Source organism: Oryza sativa, chromosome 3, assembly GCF_034140825.1.
Source record: "Oryza sativa Japonica Group chromosome 3, ASM3414082v1".
NCBI classification, from domain to species: Eukaryota; Viridiplantae; Streptophyta; class Magnoliopsida; order Poales; family Poaceae; genus Oryza; species Oryza sativa.
Window position 1 is genome coordinate 17,687,979 of NC_089037.1, and position 16,219 is coordinate 17,704,197.

The window sequence follows — 16,219 nt, forward strand, 5'->3', positions numbered from 1 at the left end:
AGTAGAGTACATAGTACATATATAAATACAATTAGGAAATAACTGAAATTCGGAATTAAAAATAAGGAATATTAGAAGTAGAGTATAGAGTCCATATAGAAACACAATTAGGAAATAATAGAAAATTGGAATTAAAAAGGGTGAATAGCTAATATGGTCACTGAAGTTTCGCTTCAGGCTCAGTTTAGTCAGGTTTCAAATCGTCCAGACATGTCCTCTAAATTAATTATTTGGGTTAATATAGTCCTTATAAAAAAATGGTACGTGAGTATGCCAAGTCATCCTCGCATGCAGCGATATGAATAAAATGACTATTCTACCCTTATATACTATATAGAAAAGAAATAAAAGACACAAAAAAAAACAAGCTAACCTAGGCCCAACATTGTTGCGGAGGGTGGCTGACAAAGGAATTTATACGATTAGGCTACAGCAATCGTAAGTGACAATTCTAAAATGTCCATACATGTGTGAAATATTTGTTTTCTTTTTTATATGGTATATAAGGGTAGAATGGTCATTTCATTCATACCGCTGTATGCGAGGATGACTTGACATGCTCACGTGGCACTTTTTGTGGGTCCAAGGACTATATTAACCCAAATAATTAATTTAGAGGACTTGTTTGGATATTTAAAACATCAAGGACTAAACTGAGCCGAAGTGAAACTTCAGGGAGCATATTAGCTATTCACCCAATTTAAAATAAGGAATATTAGAAGTAGAGTATAGTATCCATATAGAAATACAATTAAGAAAAAAATAGAAATTCGGAATTAAAAAATAAGGAATATTAGAAGTAGAGTATAGAGTCCATATAGGAATTTAAAACTAACTAAAATTTGGAATAAACATAATAAAATTAAAAGTAGAGTTTAGAGTCTGTATAAAAATACAATTTACAAATAACTAAAATTCGAAATTAAGAATAACATGGGAAGAAGAGTTTAAGGTCAATATAGGAATACAAATATAGAAATACAATTTAGAAGTAACTGAAATTCGAAATTAAAAATTAAAGAATATTGAAAGATAAGTTTAGAGTCCACATATAAAAGCAATTAGAAATAACAAAATAATATTGAAAGAAGAGCAAACAGTCTATATAGAAATACAATTTACAGAAAATTCAGAATTAAAAAAAAGAAATATTAAAAGACGAGTCTAGAGTACATATAGGAATATATATAACTTACAAATAACTAAAATTTGACATTAAAAATAATTAATAACTAACACGTATATAAAATATAATATGAAAAATTCAGAAATAAAAATAAATAATATTGGAAGAAGAGCATACCGTCTATATAGAAATACAATTTACAGAAAATTCGGAATTAAAAAAATATTAAAAGACAAGTCTAGAGTACATATAGGAATATATATAATTTACAAATAACTAAAATTTGATATTAAAATAATTAATAACTAACACATATATAAAATATAATATGAATATTACACATTAGTAGTTTTGTAAAGTTACTGTAAAATTTAAAATTATGTTGTCATTTTAATATATTTGAATAATACGATGAGAAAACATATATGCTATTATATGATAGAAAATATAATGATGCTAGCCGCGCAATCTGCGCAGGCCACCATGCTACTTATATTATTAAAACAGCTTTGAAAGGAGGCACCACGTTTGCTGTGGGGGCTAGAAATTCTCACATTAATCGGAAAAAAAGAAAAAAAAGAAAAGGAGAGTCCAAGTGGAAATACAATCTGAAAATAGCTAAAATTCAGAATTTAAAATAAGCTATATGAAAAAAGTTTCCATATAAGAACCCAATACGAGATTAATCAAAATTTGAAATAAAAATAAAATAAAATCCAAAGTTAGAAAAAAAAAGAAGAGTCCAAGTAGAAATACAAAAATAGCTGAAATTCAGAATTAAAAATAAGCAATATTGAAAGAAAAAATCGAAAAGGAGAGTCCATGTAGAAATACAATCTAAAAATAGCTAAAATTTGGAATTAAAAATAAGCTATATTGAAAAAGGTTTCCATATAAGAACCTACAAGATTAATCAAAATTCAAAATAAAATCCAAAATTAGAAAAAAAAAAAGAAGACTCTAAGTAGAAATACAAAAAATAGCTGAAATTCGGAATTAAAAATAAGCAATATTGAAAGAAGTTTCCATATAAGAACCCAATACGAGATTAATCAAAATTCAAAACAAAAATCAAATAAAATCCAAAATTAGAAAAGAAAAGGATAGTCCAAGTAGGAATACAATTATAAAATAGCTGAAATTCGGAATTAAAAATAAGGAATATTAAAAGAAGAGTCCATATAAGAACCTAATACGACATTAATTAAAATAGGGAATAAAAATAAAAATAAAATCCAAAATTAGCAAAAAAAAATAAAAGGAGAGTTCAAGTAGGAATACAATATAAATTTAGCTGAAATTCGGAATTAAAAATAAGCAATATTTAAAGAAGAATTCATATAAGAACCCAATATGAGATTAATTAAAATTCAGAATAAAAAATAAAATAATATCCAAAATTATAAAAATTAAAAGTGAGTTCGAGTAGGAATACAATTTTGAAACAACTGAAATTGAAAATAAAAAATAAAAATATTAAAAGAACAATAGGATATTAATTAAAATTTGAAAAAAAAACTGAAATTAGAAAAAGAAAAATAAGATTTCATTTAGGAATACAATTTATAAATAATTAAAATTTGTGATAAAAAAAAGACTATGGAAAAAAAAGACCATAAACATATGATGAGATAAATTAAGTAACAAGCCTATAAATGAGTAGAGTGGTGGCGGTTGATACGACATATAAAAACTATTAATAAAACACCAAATAGAATCCTAATGACGATTAAAAGGATGGACGACAGGCAGACCGTGAAGCAAATGAGGTGATTGCCGGGACATCTAGAAAGTAAAAAAAACCATTGATAATCATATTCGATTAAAATCTCAATGACAATAAAAAAGAGAAGCAGCGGGCAGGGTGTATAGGCGTATAGTTGCAGAGCCACCAACGGTTGACGGGACTTTTAGAAAATAAAAAATGAATTCCGATGATATTTATGTTCGATTTTTAGAATCACAATGACAATAAAGAGTAGGCGGCGGACGGGCCATAAAGGAACATAGTAGAATCGTTTGACGAGACTTCTAAAAATTATAAAAAATGAAACCCAACAAGACAACAAACTCTAAAAACTACAAGGTTCAATTTTTAAAGGTTTGGAACTTCTAAAAAGTAAAAAAAAGAACGATAATCATGTTCGATTTTAAAATCTCAATGACAATAAAGAAGGGAGGCAGCAGGCGAGCCGTAGAGAAGTACAATGGCAAATTAAGCCACTAACGGTTTGGCGGGACTTCTAGAAAGTAAAAATGAACACGATAATTATGTTCGATTTTTAAAATCTCAATGACAATAAAGAGAAGAGACAATGGACGGGCTATAGAGGAGTATAATGGCAACGTTTGACGGGACGTCTAGAAATTATAAAAACGAAACCCAACGTGACAATAAACTCTAAAAACTATAATATCCAATTTTTAAAGGTTACAAGGCGAATGAATAGAAATAGTGGTAGATCGAGCAAGCAAATAAAGAAGGAGATGACATAAGGGATAGTAACTGGTGTGACTTTTAAAAAACACTCCCTCCGTTTTTTAATAGATGACGATGTTAACTTTTTCTCACATGTTTGACCATTCATCTTATTCAAATATTTTATGCAAATGTATAAGATATAAATCACACTTAAAGTACTATGAGTGATAAAACAACTCATAACAAAATAAATTATAATTACGTAATTTTTTTGAATAAGACGAATGGTCAAACATATGAGAAAAAGTCAACGGCGTCATCTATTAAAAAACGGAGGGAGTATAAAATTAGAAACACGGGGATAATAAGGTTTGGTCTTTTAAACTCTTAAGACAATGAGATACTTAATAAATTTTAAGTAAAATCATACTTAAAAAAATATATGATTTTGTTTAGGTGCTAGCCGCGCAAATTGCGCGGCCCATCCAACTTGCTAACCTTCGTTGGATTAGCATCCTATACGTGGCTGCCCTGCCCACGTTAGCATGGAGTGGGTCCCACGTCAAGCTGGCCCCCAGGAAAAGCGTTCATGGAAAGAGTAAAATATTTCGAACCCCTACTCTTTGGTGGGCCCTGGCCCATCACAGGCGCGAGGAGAAGCGAAAGCCCCGCACGCTGTGATCAATGAACCGATAAACCATAAGCTTTAGCTTTGCCCATCAACTTCTCATCCAAGCCAACTCTCCCCTCCTCTCCTAGGTTTCGCCTCCGCCGCCGCCGACCGCCGCCGCCGTCGCCGCCGTAGACCGATCGAGCGGGAGTGGGGAGGATGACGACGTCGGAGAGGGAGCCGTGCCCGGACCGCATCCTGGACGACGTGGGCGGCGCGTTCGCGATGGGGGCGGTGGGGGGCACCGCCTTCCACTTCCTCAGGGGCGCGTACAACTCCCCCAACGGCCACCGCCTCTCCGGCGGCTCCCAGGCCGTCCGCATGAGCGTCCCGCGCACCGGCGGCAACTTCGCCGCCTGGGGCGGCCTCTTCTCCGCCTTCGACTGCGCCATGGTCCACGCCCGCCAGAAGGAGGACCCCTGGAACTCCATCCTCGCCGGCGCCGCCACCGGCGCCGTCCTCTCCCTGCGCCAGGGCCCGCGCGCCACCGCGACGTCCGCCCTCGTCGGCGCCTCCCTCCTCGCGCTCGTCGAGGGCGCCGGCATCTTGCTCACCCGCACCATGGCCACCCTTCCCCAGGAGGACCACGCCTACCCGTTCCCGGTGGTGCCGCCGCCTGAGGAGGTCTCGGCCCATGAATCGAGCCCTATCGCATGGGTTAGGGGAATTTTCGGGAGGAAGGAGGAGAAGCCTGCTGCTGCTGGTGGTGACCGCAAGTCGGACGTGTTGGAGTCCTTCGAGACGCCCAGCCCTCCAATTCCATCCTTCGACTACAGGTGAAAAGGGTATTCTTTTTCTTTTCTTAATCTCATTACTTCAAGTTTGGCTTGAGACATTGCGCTCTTCATTGTAGATTTAATTCGATTTTGTGGATTGACAAATGCGCTATCGTTATGCTGAAACGAAGGTGGTAAATGTATGCCTCTGATAGATTTATTTAGTTTTGAATTGATCAATAGTGTGATAGGTGAAGTAGGCTTGCTGTATGCTCACAATTCTGACTCTTGAACATTGAGTCTAACTTAAAGTGTCTCATCTATACCTTTTCCTTCGCAATAATTTGAAATTTTGGAAACATGGATGCCTATTGTTCAAAATTTTATTATTTTTTCTGAATCTTCCATTGCTTTTTGGTCGGTATTATAGAAATAAGAAACATTTGAGGGCACACATGGCCGTAATGGGTAAAACCCAGCTCCTGGTCTATAGGTGTCACATGCACAGTAGTAGGTTTGCTGTTCACTAGTCCTTATTTTCAACATTGAGTCTTACATAGTATGGTTGGTTCCAAACTTCCAATGGTGATATCAAATAAGGAAGTTTAAATCTAGCTCATATGTTGTACTGAATAATGTGGAACCATATTATGTGATTTATGCAGCAATTGCTTGGGTTCAGTACCACATTACCACTTACCAAGGTCCTTCACATCTTATATATTGGTGTACACACCTTGTTGGAATGTTGGCCCCTAAGGCTGCGTCAATAATTGTGTTGCATGGTAGCAATAACTTTTTTTTATCCATTTAGTGTTTTGGGTCTCTCTCCCTGTCTTAATTTTTGTTTTGACTCTGCACACATGTATGCTCTGCAGGGGTGTGACCCTGCAATTTTAATATTATTGCACTTCATTCTACATAATGTTATTTCATGAATTCTGTTATCTGGTCATCACTGTTTATATCTTGCTGCTCAAGAACCGCTGATGCTAGCCAACAGCTCTGGTTTTCCCATTGGTACATTTGTAACTGAGTACAAGCAATTTATTCCTAGTTCCTGATTCCTAGGATTATTTCAGGAACTTTGAAATTTCACCCAGACAGCTAACTGTATGTTAGAAAGGAGGCTGGTGAATTAAACACAACACAACAAGTGGCAATATATGGAATCTAATATCTTTGACATGCCCAGAAATTGTTGCCACTCACCATCAGTCATGTTCAAGTAGAGGTGTAAACATGGTTCAGTTCCATATGGAGTACACCTATTTTCCCCTTTGTTACGGGTTCCTTTCTTCCTTTATGCCTAAATGTTTTAGAGGATTTTACCAAGTTTTCAGCTTTCAAACCTTAAAGAGTTTTGTTTCAGTGTGGATGCTGCCTACATTTATTTGCGCTTGCATACATGATGCAACCTTTTCTCCCTTCCTATGTTCCCCTTTTTTAGGAGTTCCTTTATTCCTTGATGCCTAACTGTTTAGAGGATTTTACTGAGTTAACCTTTAGAGTTTCGTTTCAATGTGGAGGTTGGCTGCGTATATGATGCACTCTTGTTCTCCCCCGTTCATTTACGGAAGGTTTTTAGTCATTTCTTTATGCAAAGCTAATGGAATCATTCAAAACTAGAAGAATTAAGATTTATCTGAAAATATGGAATTCACCTTGTGCGCTGGGGGTGGACAAATGTTGCGCAAAGGTAGTCATGATCAACCAGAGGGCGAGGTCAAATCCCTCGCCTCCCAGAGCCAGTACTCAAAGCCGGATGTCCTTTATTGAATAGAAGCCATCCTTGTAAAAGAGGCTGGTTTGCTACTCTTAATAAAGCTCCCATCCCAATAATCCTCAACAAGAAATAAGCAAATATAAACCGAATTTGATAAGCAACCTGATCCATAACGGTTCCTGTAGTGCGTCGTCCTGCATGCTGCAAATGGTGCAGGTTACTCTTGAACAAAGTCAATAGCTTCCAGTTTATTGGTATCCTGTTGTCAAGCATATCCCAAAATGTTTTTTCCACAATCAAGATTCTTGAACTAGTTCCTAGTTCTATTTTTCATACTACTAGTTTGGATTTAGAGAAAATCCCTTATATACCCTTAAAATTTTACCTAATTAATCCCTTCTATACCCTTGTATTTTGCTTACTTCCTTGTGTACCCCCAAAATTTGACCCCTCCCGTCAGTTGACTGTTAGTTGACCGTGTATTTTCTATAAAAATGACCATTTTACCCTTGGATGAACAAAGAAATTCATGAATTACATTATTAAAAATATAAAAGCTTCTCGCATGAGACTATTATAGTTATGAGTTTGTTGTGCGATGTATTATTTATCCCAAAAGATATTTTTAGATAATGAAATAAAAAATACGTATTTATTTTTTTAAAAGAAGTCATAAAAATGAGGAGCATTCATATAAAGATAGGACTACCCATGTTCACAACATTTTTTTTTATGAATGCTCCCGATAAAAAAATCCATTGTCCTATTAAAATTTCAAATAAAAAATTTAATTTATTACATTTATTTTATTTTCAAAATTTATGTCAAAATTTTCTGCACTAATTATTTAGTCTCATTAGTTTTATAAAATACACATACTGTGCACTCAAATAAAATTTTCAATTGTTTTTGAAGCTTATATTTAAACCTAAAGCATCAGGGGTAAAAATGACATTTGCAACCAAACGTAACAATGAAATGATGGAAAATATAACAGGGGGGGCATACAAGAAATCAAATTGAAATTGAAATTTCACAATGAAATGATGGAAAATGTAACAGTGGGGGCATACAAGGAATCAAATTGAAATTGAAATTTCAGGGGTACAGAAGGATCGGGTAAATTTTAGGGGTATGAAAGGGATTGGGTATGAAAGGGATTGAGTGAGTTTTCAGGGGTACACAGGGAATTTACTCTTGGATTTACTACCTTCAGTTGTAATGGCAATTGATACTTAACAGTTGATATTTAAGAATTGTACAGCTATGTTTTGGCGGTTGGTGTCTCCTGTCCCAAACTAGCCAGTTTGGAAGTTTTCACTGACATATAGGCTACAAATGTTGTTCTGCTTATACTTACTCTATTTTCAAACAATATCTTTTTTAGAGTTCCAACATCTGAACCCTCGAGTATTACTAGTAACGTTAACAAATTTCGAAGGAAATTTAAGACTCCATAATCTTAGCACCTGCTAAATACATGGTGCTTCCATGCCAGGAAAAGTGATATTCCAATTCACCAACAAATATATGTTTCATGTTTGTGATGTTTGTCTGAAGTTATCTATTTGGCATAGTAAATTATTTGGTCTATTCCTGAGATTCCATCTGTTCCTTTTTTAACCTAATATCCATCAAGCTTATGAGTTATGTTTTTCTGTTGTACAGGGACATCTGATCTTCAAGTTTGGATCTGAAGTTTCTAATGAATCGTACGAAGGAAGAGAGGACCATTTTGTTAGATAAACATCAAACTTAGTTCAGGATCATAGAATCACGTAACATATTTTGACCACTTACCGTCTCATTACGTTTAAGTTATTTCCTAACGCTGTTAGCTTTTATTTATTATATGGTATATGCTCTACTGAAAGTGAAGTTAGTCCAGATATCTCCATTCTATTACGTAGGTGAAGAGGCTCAAATTTTTTAAATGTGGAATTAACAACAGTATGCCTTCTTAATATGTACTTTGGGATCTCTTTACTTTGTTTTGTTGTCTTTATTTCTATATTTCAGCCATGCCAAGCGTACCACGAAACTGATGAGGTGCAGATATTATGCAACTTGCAATACAGATGAGCTACATATATGAATTGGACGCAACTTAGGATCGGGCGCCCACGTCATGTTGACGTTAGTATGATGCATGCGTGCAAAACCACTTTAAACTATTTTTTCTCTTAAATTATTTATTATGCAAATCATGATCTGATTACACCATTAATTTGTTGTTAAATCTTTAAAACAAGACCACAGATATATTCCGACGAAAAAAAATTTACCTTATTATTGGATTTTTTTTAAATGTTTCACGATGTTCCGCCAAGTATATCGGAATTGTTTCACTGAGTAGATCAAAAATGTTTCAATCGTTTAAATCGGGCGCGGTTTCACCTTATATAAAAATAATGTTTCAGCAAATAGTGAAAGAATATTTTAGTTTGCTGCAACATTTTGTCTATACATAGTGAAACATTATAAGTACACTAGGTGAAATATTTTTGGTGGAATAAAAAATAAAACGTATTCCCATAATAGAGAGTTTCCATAATATGTGGGTGATTTGTTACAACGGTGCGTTTCATAATATGAAAATTCACTGCAACATTTGATCCGTACATAGTGAAACATCATGAGTACACTAGCTGAAAGATCGTAAAACTACTGGTTGAAACATCAAAAGAGACCATATGCAACATAAAAAAAATATCAATAAAAAAGCAAAAATATTTTTTTGTCGAATATAATCATATGTGGTTTTGTTGTAAAGATTTAATTGTAACGAATTTAGTGGTGCAATCAGATCGTAGATTAGATAAATAATTTATGAGAAAAAAAATCTTTTGAAGAAATAAGAGAAGGGAGCATGTGAGGAGAGAGTCTTTGTATGTAGTGGCAGGCACACGCAGCGTCCAATTTTTCTCCTCTCTCGTCGGGCGCCCGACGCCCAGTATTATTAGTCTTTGCATGCAGTTGACAGACATACGCAACGTCCGATTTTTCTCCCCTCCCGTCGGGCGCCTGACGCCTAGTATTATCAGTATTATCGGTCTTTGCATGCAGTAGCAGGCACATGCAGCGTCTGATTTTTCTCCCCTACTGTTGGGCGCAGTATTATCGTATATGTGTAGTATCTTTTTTGGGCTGAAAATAGTTGGATCTGTTTAATGTACCGTGGGATAAATGCTTGATTTCGTTACTGGTGAGGTTGCAGCTTACCTTTTTATCGTTAATCCCTTGCCTTTTTTAATTAGCATCGGTTTTTTCATGTATCTATATGACGACATGGTAGTTACACCATAATTATATCATACCTGTATTATAATTACATACTAACTACATATCATAATATATATCCTACTTATATTATAATTACATACTAATTAGGTCCTCCGCCTCTCCGTCACTAGCGACCTCACCACCGGCCATGGAGGTGACGACTATCGCCATCTCCGTTTGAGTCAAGGTCACCTCTATCTCTTTCGCGTTCCCATCTCTCCACACAATACCAAACCACTTCTCTGTTGACCACCTCCAGTTTTGTGCATCACAGCCACCGGAACGTGACCACGCCAACGACGCCCTGGAGCACGCACCGGAGCGCCGCCGCTTAGACATCGTTGTCGTCCGGCCATTCTCGTCCATCCCGAAGCAAGCCGCTGTGCCAAGAATCTCGCCTCGACCACCTCTTCAAGACGCCTCAAGAACCCCAGCCGGAAACATCAAGAACACGGAGAACACATCCTTTTCTTCCTCGACGCCGATCCGAACTCGCCTCCACCGTCATCGTCGATTACCACTGCCTCGGTGAGCCATTGTTCGATTCCTCGCGCATACACCATCTCCTTGACCTCACAACCCTCGTGCATGCCTTCCTTTAGCAGCTCGTCGTCCCGTTTGAGCCGTCGCCGTTCACCCGAGGAGGAGCGTCGCCGTCGAACCGTTCCAACTGAAGCCGCTGCTATCCAAGCTTCGGAGATTTCTTCCTACAGCTTGGTGAGCCTCCTGGACCTCTTAGGAAACACATGCATGGATGCATCTAGCAAAATCAAAGCCCCTAGGCAACATGCAGTAACAGCTCATGTATACCTTCCGCTCACCCTCACTATCGGCGCTACTCCGATGTCTCCTAGCCAACAAAACTAGAGGAATGGAATCGTGAGAGCATTCTCTTCATTTTATCTTTTGACCTCATTCCCAATCGAGCCACCAATCGTCGCCGACGAGCTCGCCAAAGCCATGGCCAAGCTCCCAGTCCATCGGGCTGCTGGAGGTTGAAGATGAGGACTTTGTCCTGTAAATGATCAAAAATATAGGGTTCAAACTATAAAACTTCAGTCGTTTACATGTGGACCCACGGACCTAAATGCGTTTCATATAAAGCCCAGGGACCTTTTTGTATATTGGTTCAGCCACCGATCAGTGGACCCATGTGTATAAAAATCTGAAAATGCAAAGGAAAAATAACTAAAACATTAAATGTTTAACAGGAAAACACCCAAACTTGTAAAATCCATATAAAATCAAATGTAACTCATTTTGAGATTATTCCAGTTGCTGTAGATTCTTAAAGTTATGAACTCTATTTTAGAAATATAAAACTTGACACTCACTGTACAAATAATGTCTCTAAAATTTATCTAAGATAGGTCATACATAAAACATGTACAAACTTATAAAATACGTAGAAAATTCATCTCAACTCATTTTGAAACAAAATAAAATTCTACAGATTCATCATTATGCACTCTCTGATTAGGTGAAATAAAAGTAATTACTTACTTTGCATCAAATGCCTCTAAAACTATTATCTCTAGAATGATTAGTTTAGATAAGCTAAACTTTAGAAATTCATGTAGAACCCAATTTAGCTTCAATTTGAGTAAATTTAAGTTCTGTAGGATCATCAAAACATGTATTTCCATGTTATGAAATAAGATTATATACTTACTGTGTAGTAAAAGTCTCTAAATATTCATATAATGATTTGCTAATATAGAGCAGCCTTTAATTTGTAAAACTTGTAGAAAATTCATTTTTAGTCCAAATGAAATGAACAAAGTTTCTATAGAACCAGCAAATAGTTAGCTTCAACATAGTAAAATAAAATTTGGCACCTATTGTAGAGAACATAGATCAAAACCTTAATTTAGTGAAATAAGAATTTAAACACATAGTGTTGTTGAAGTAATACATAAACATGTATAAGTATATATACACTTTAGGTCTAATTAAACCTAAATAAAAACTTGATTGACCAGTGAAGCCATATATAGTTTCATTTCCATCCACTAAAACTTAGAAGAACTTAGCTCATATACCAATTTCTAGGTTAATATAATATATTGCTAGTTTAGATTAGAGCATCTCTAGTTTATAAAATATGAACCATAGTAGTAAAGACCATAAACATATGAACTAAAAATGTTTTAGTTAACCAAATTATTCCTTTTATTCAACTTAAATAGGAAGTAGCATGTTCTGAAACTACAACTTGAGAGTCATGCACATATAAAACACTATATGCCTAAAACACGTTGTAACTTGTAAAATCTATAAGAAAATCATTATAACTCCAAAAATTGTGAAACCAAATGCATTAGTCTTAGAAAACACACCTCTACACCCCTGTGAAGTCTAATATAATAAAAATCACTTTACAAAAGTATTTTATAACACTACATAAGACTATACTACTATAAACCGATAAAACTTCTAAAATTCATAACTCCCTAATGGAATAAGATAAAATAGTAATTCTTTCACCTAAATTCATTTTAGATCAGTACCAACCCACTGTGCATAAATCATGCATTTTAGAGTATTTTAGATTTTTAGCTCTTTCGGTGTTTAATTGCATAACGTGTCCTTTATCTAGATAATTACATAATTGGTGAAGAAGTGGATTAGGTACTAACATTTCTCTGATCAAGGCAAGTTTTCTCCTCCCATCCTTTGAACACATTGAATCCCATGATTTGAGGAATGAAAATATTTGTTTGCAAAGTTGCATGTGAACTTAGACTATGTCGATATTTAAAATTGGGTTAAGGTAGTTATGACCTATTTGCTGCATACCCCACCTTGAATAATTGATCCTCTTACTGTTTGAACCCTTAGAAATGGTTAGAGTACACTCTTTGCGCTCAAATGGGTTTATATATGCTCTATGTGCAACTACTTGCTTAGCCATGCTTAGAAATATGCAAATGCTCATTCCATCTATAATTAAAATATGAATTTTGATACATGAACCCTTGCTGGAATAAAATTAATATGATGGATATTTGCGAACTAAAATGTGTAAAATGTGATTTTATACTTAGACGGCAAGTGGTGTGCATATGGTGTTAGTTGCATACCGATAGGGGGAGTGTTTGCCCAAGTCCATAAGGACCGAACTTGTGTCACCCATTTAAAGTTATTCGTACATCCACATGTGCTAGTATGGGATTTAGGACTAGCCTTCCATTCTGGTAGGCCGGTGTGTATGAGTTCGTGTAATTCAGAGGAGCTTCCTATTTACCCCGATGTGGTAGTTTAGGTGACTAAGCGTGTCCAATACAACGGTATTGTGCCATGTGGTGGGTTCCCGTCGTGTCCGCCACCACGGCGTTAAGTTTAAGGCATAGGCCCGCCACTTAACGGTTCTAGGTATATTCCAAGTATGTCTAGGATGGAGAAACACATATTGTGCTGGTACAAGGCTAGGCTCTAAGTAGTGTAAAGTCTTCGTTATGACCTCTAGATCACATTCAACATGAAGAGTGTGGTGGAGTCTTGCAAACTCAAAACAAACTAGAGAGTTCATATCATGTGGGTAAAGCTGTACAAACTCTGTAGAGTTCTTTAAAACTAATCGATTAGCCGTGCTCACGGTCATGAGCGCTTTGGTGATGTGTCATGAATATAGACTTTATGTTTTAAAATGTGATCATATGTGACATTGGTTTGAAATTGATAAATGTGTTGAGTTGTGTGTGTGAGGTGATATATTATGACTTGTTGTCAAAGGATGACAACAAGAGATTGATTATGATGGAATTATGATGAACTTATTGAAACTTAAAATTTGTTTTGTTAATTGAAGTATCAACTCCTTTACAAAAGAATTGCGAAACAAAACTTGCTTTATGCTAAAATTGAACTACATATTGCCTTCCTTTGAATATATGCCTTACATGTAGTATGGTAGGATTGACTTGTGCTTGCTAGTACATTAACTTGTTTAATGTCCTAACTCTTGCTGTTGATATAACCTTTTGTTTGTAGGTTTAGTCTTAGTCTTTAAGTGATGCGGGTTCCGATTGCTTCTTCTAGGATGAGAACTTAATGGGGTAAACCCCTAGTCGGTGTGCTTGTGATTGGGTAGTCAAGCTTCCGTTGTTCTCTAAATAAGTCTATTTGGCCGGTCGGCCTATGTAATTATTATGTTGTTGTAAGTCTTAAGTTTCTTTCATGTTAGTTGTGTTTACTATGTATAATCATGCTTAAGATGAAAGTGTGGATCTAGTGCCCATCCGGGGAACTAGATTCATATGAGTATGAGTTAGGAATATTTGAGAGGTTGTAGATCTTTAGCCATTTTTGTCAAGTCTCCTGAATGTGTAACACATCTGGTCACCGCCTTCGAGTGGTTGACGGGCACATCTCAGATTGAAGTTGACTAGCAGGCTAAGGGCCCAGCAATGTCTCCAATATTCCTCTCTCGAGGCGTCGGATGTTTCATTATGCTTGTTTGATGACTTGAATTATTCACTTCATCTCTCAAATATAATAATTTTGGGATTTACATATGTAATTTTTGGGACTTGTATTGTACATAAACTAATTGCATAATATGTAATTTATGTACTTACAATGTAAATACATGCTAACTATTTTTTAGTGAAAAATATAGCGCCATAAATATAGCTTCGCAATATGCAAAGTGAGGATCATAATCCTATGGCACGAACAAACATTATTATAAAAAAAATCACATTATTATGGCATGAAACTGTTTCGCCCGTGATTTATCTTTTCTTTCCTTTTTTTCTGAATTTGGTTTAGAATTATTCAAATTTGTTTAAACTTAAAAAATTCGCTACACCCTATATATGTGGCAAACGAAATTGAAAACCATTCGTGTTTTAAAGTAAATTTCATAGAAATACTAGTGATTTGTAAATTTTTAAACCATAATATTTAGAGTCATATGGTAACAGCCAGAGGGATACCTCAACTCAATCACGTCTCTCCGTGAGGAGTGACTACAATCACGTTAGCCTAGGGATGGGGCCAACCCGCAAATTTGTTTATAGGTCAATAAGTAATAATCAGTAGATTCCAGAATAATTAACTATTTGCCACTCTTACGAGTGGTGATAAATTATTTATCACTGGACCCATATGTCATAGACAAATGAGAGCCCATATGTCATAGACAATGAGTGGCAAATAATTAATTACCACATCTTAAAAGTGGCATTGAGTTAAATGTTCCGCGGATTCCCGCATTGTGGTCCGGCTTACCGCATCTAGTAATGCAAGTGGATCGATATATAAATCCACTTACACGGTAAATTAATAGACAATCCGTAGGTTCCCTGCTAATTTTATCTATAATCTACTCCCTCCGTCCCAAAATAAATACAGTTTTAGCACGGTTCATGTTCAATGTTTGACCGTTTGTTTTATTTGAAAAAAAGATTATGATTAGTATTTTTATTGTTATTAGATGATAAAACATGAATAGTATTTTATGTGTGACTAATTTTTTTTAATATTTTTCATAAGTTTTTCAAGACGGATGGTCCAAGCGCTAAACACGGATATCTATAGCTGTACTTATTTTGGGACGGAGGCAGTAGTTGGCTGGTATTTGTCCTCGCCTGCGTCGAACAGAGGAATGTGAGACCGACGACAACTCAGACGAGGGAGCAAACAGAGGCAGGGCGGCTCACGCGAGCGACACGATGAGTACGTGTACGTCGCAAACAAACCGCCTCGTAATGTATTCCTAGACAAGCACACGTCCAAATACACCGCGCGAAACCCCGTACGGTACGATACACGTACGCCCTCCATCGCGCGCGATCCGCCGCGGCGTCACCAAGCCATATCCGCCGCCGCCGATCTCCATGGGCGGCTCGCACGCACCGTCGGCGCAGATCCCGTTCCCGGACCACATCGTCCACGAGGCCGGCACCGGGTTCGCGCTCGGCTCACCGTTCCACTTCTTCAAGGGGCTCCGCGGCTCGCCGCGCGGCCACCGCCGCCCGGGCCGTCCGCGCGGGGGCGCCCCGCGCCGCCGGCAGCTTCGCCGCCTTCTTCGCCGCCTTCTGCGTCCCCGAGTGCGGCATGGCCTACGCGCGCGGCGGGAAGGAGGAATCGTGGAACTTCGTCTTCGCCGGCGCCGCCACGAGCGGCTTCCTTCGCCTGCGCCAGGGAGCGGTCACCGCCGGCCGCGACGCGCTCTGGAGCGCCGCCTTCTTCGCGCTCGCGGAGGGCGCCTCCCTCGCGATCCACCGCGCCCTAGACGACCTCCCGCCGGCGGACGGTCGTCGCGGCCTCG

The 16,219-nt window shown here is 37.2% G+C and overlaps 1 protein-coding gene and 1 long non-coding RNA gene across 5 annotated transcripts; both read left to right on the forward strand.

Annotated features, from left to right (window-relative positions):
• The first annotated feature begins 4,234 nt into the window (after positions 1-4,234).
• LOC4333113 (mitochondrial import inner membrane translocase subunit TIM17-1) lies at positions 4,235-8,649 on the forward strand. 3 transcript variants are annotated; one of them, XM_026023757.2, is made up of 3 exons: positions 4,235-4,994; positions 5,072-5,125; positions 8,329-8,649. In XM_026023757.2, the coding sequence occupies exons 1-3, from the start codon at positions 4,378-4,380 to the stop codon at positions 8,336-8,338; spliced, it is 681 nt and encodes a 226-aa protein (XP_025879542.1). In that variant the 5' UTR covers positions 4,235-4,377; the 3' UTR covers positions 8,339-8,649. The 3 variants fall into 3 exon arrangements, with proteins under 3 accessions (XP_025879542.1, XP_015629405.1, XP_015629403.1); XM_015773919.3 differs by lacking the exon at positions 5,072-5,125 and having other exon boundaries at positions 4,235-5,003; XM_015773917.3 differs by lacking the exon at positions 5,072-5,125.
• A 1,580-nt stretch (positions 8,650-10,229) lies between these two features.
• On the forward strand, positions 10,230-14,144 carry LOC107280252 (uncharacterized). Of its 2 annotated transcripts, none has more exons than XR_003241229.2 (3): positions 10,230-10,470; positions 10,548-10,659; positions 13,936-14,144. It is a non-coding gene; the product is annotated as an uncharacterized lncRNA (long non-coding RNA). The 2 variants fall into 2 exon arrangements; XR_010739865.1 differs by lacking the exon at positions 13,936-14,144 and adding an exon at positions 12,542-12,625 and having other exon boundaries at positions 10,334-10,470.
• Positions 14,145-16,219: the final 2,075 nt, after the last annotated feature.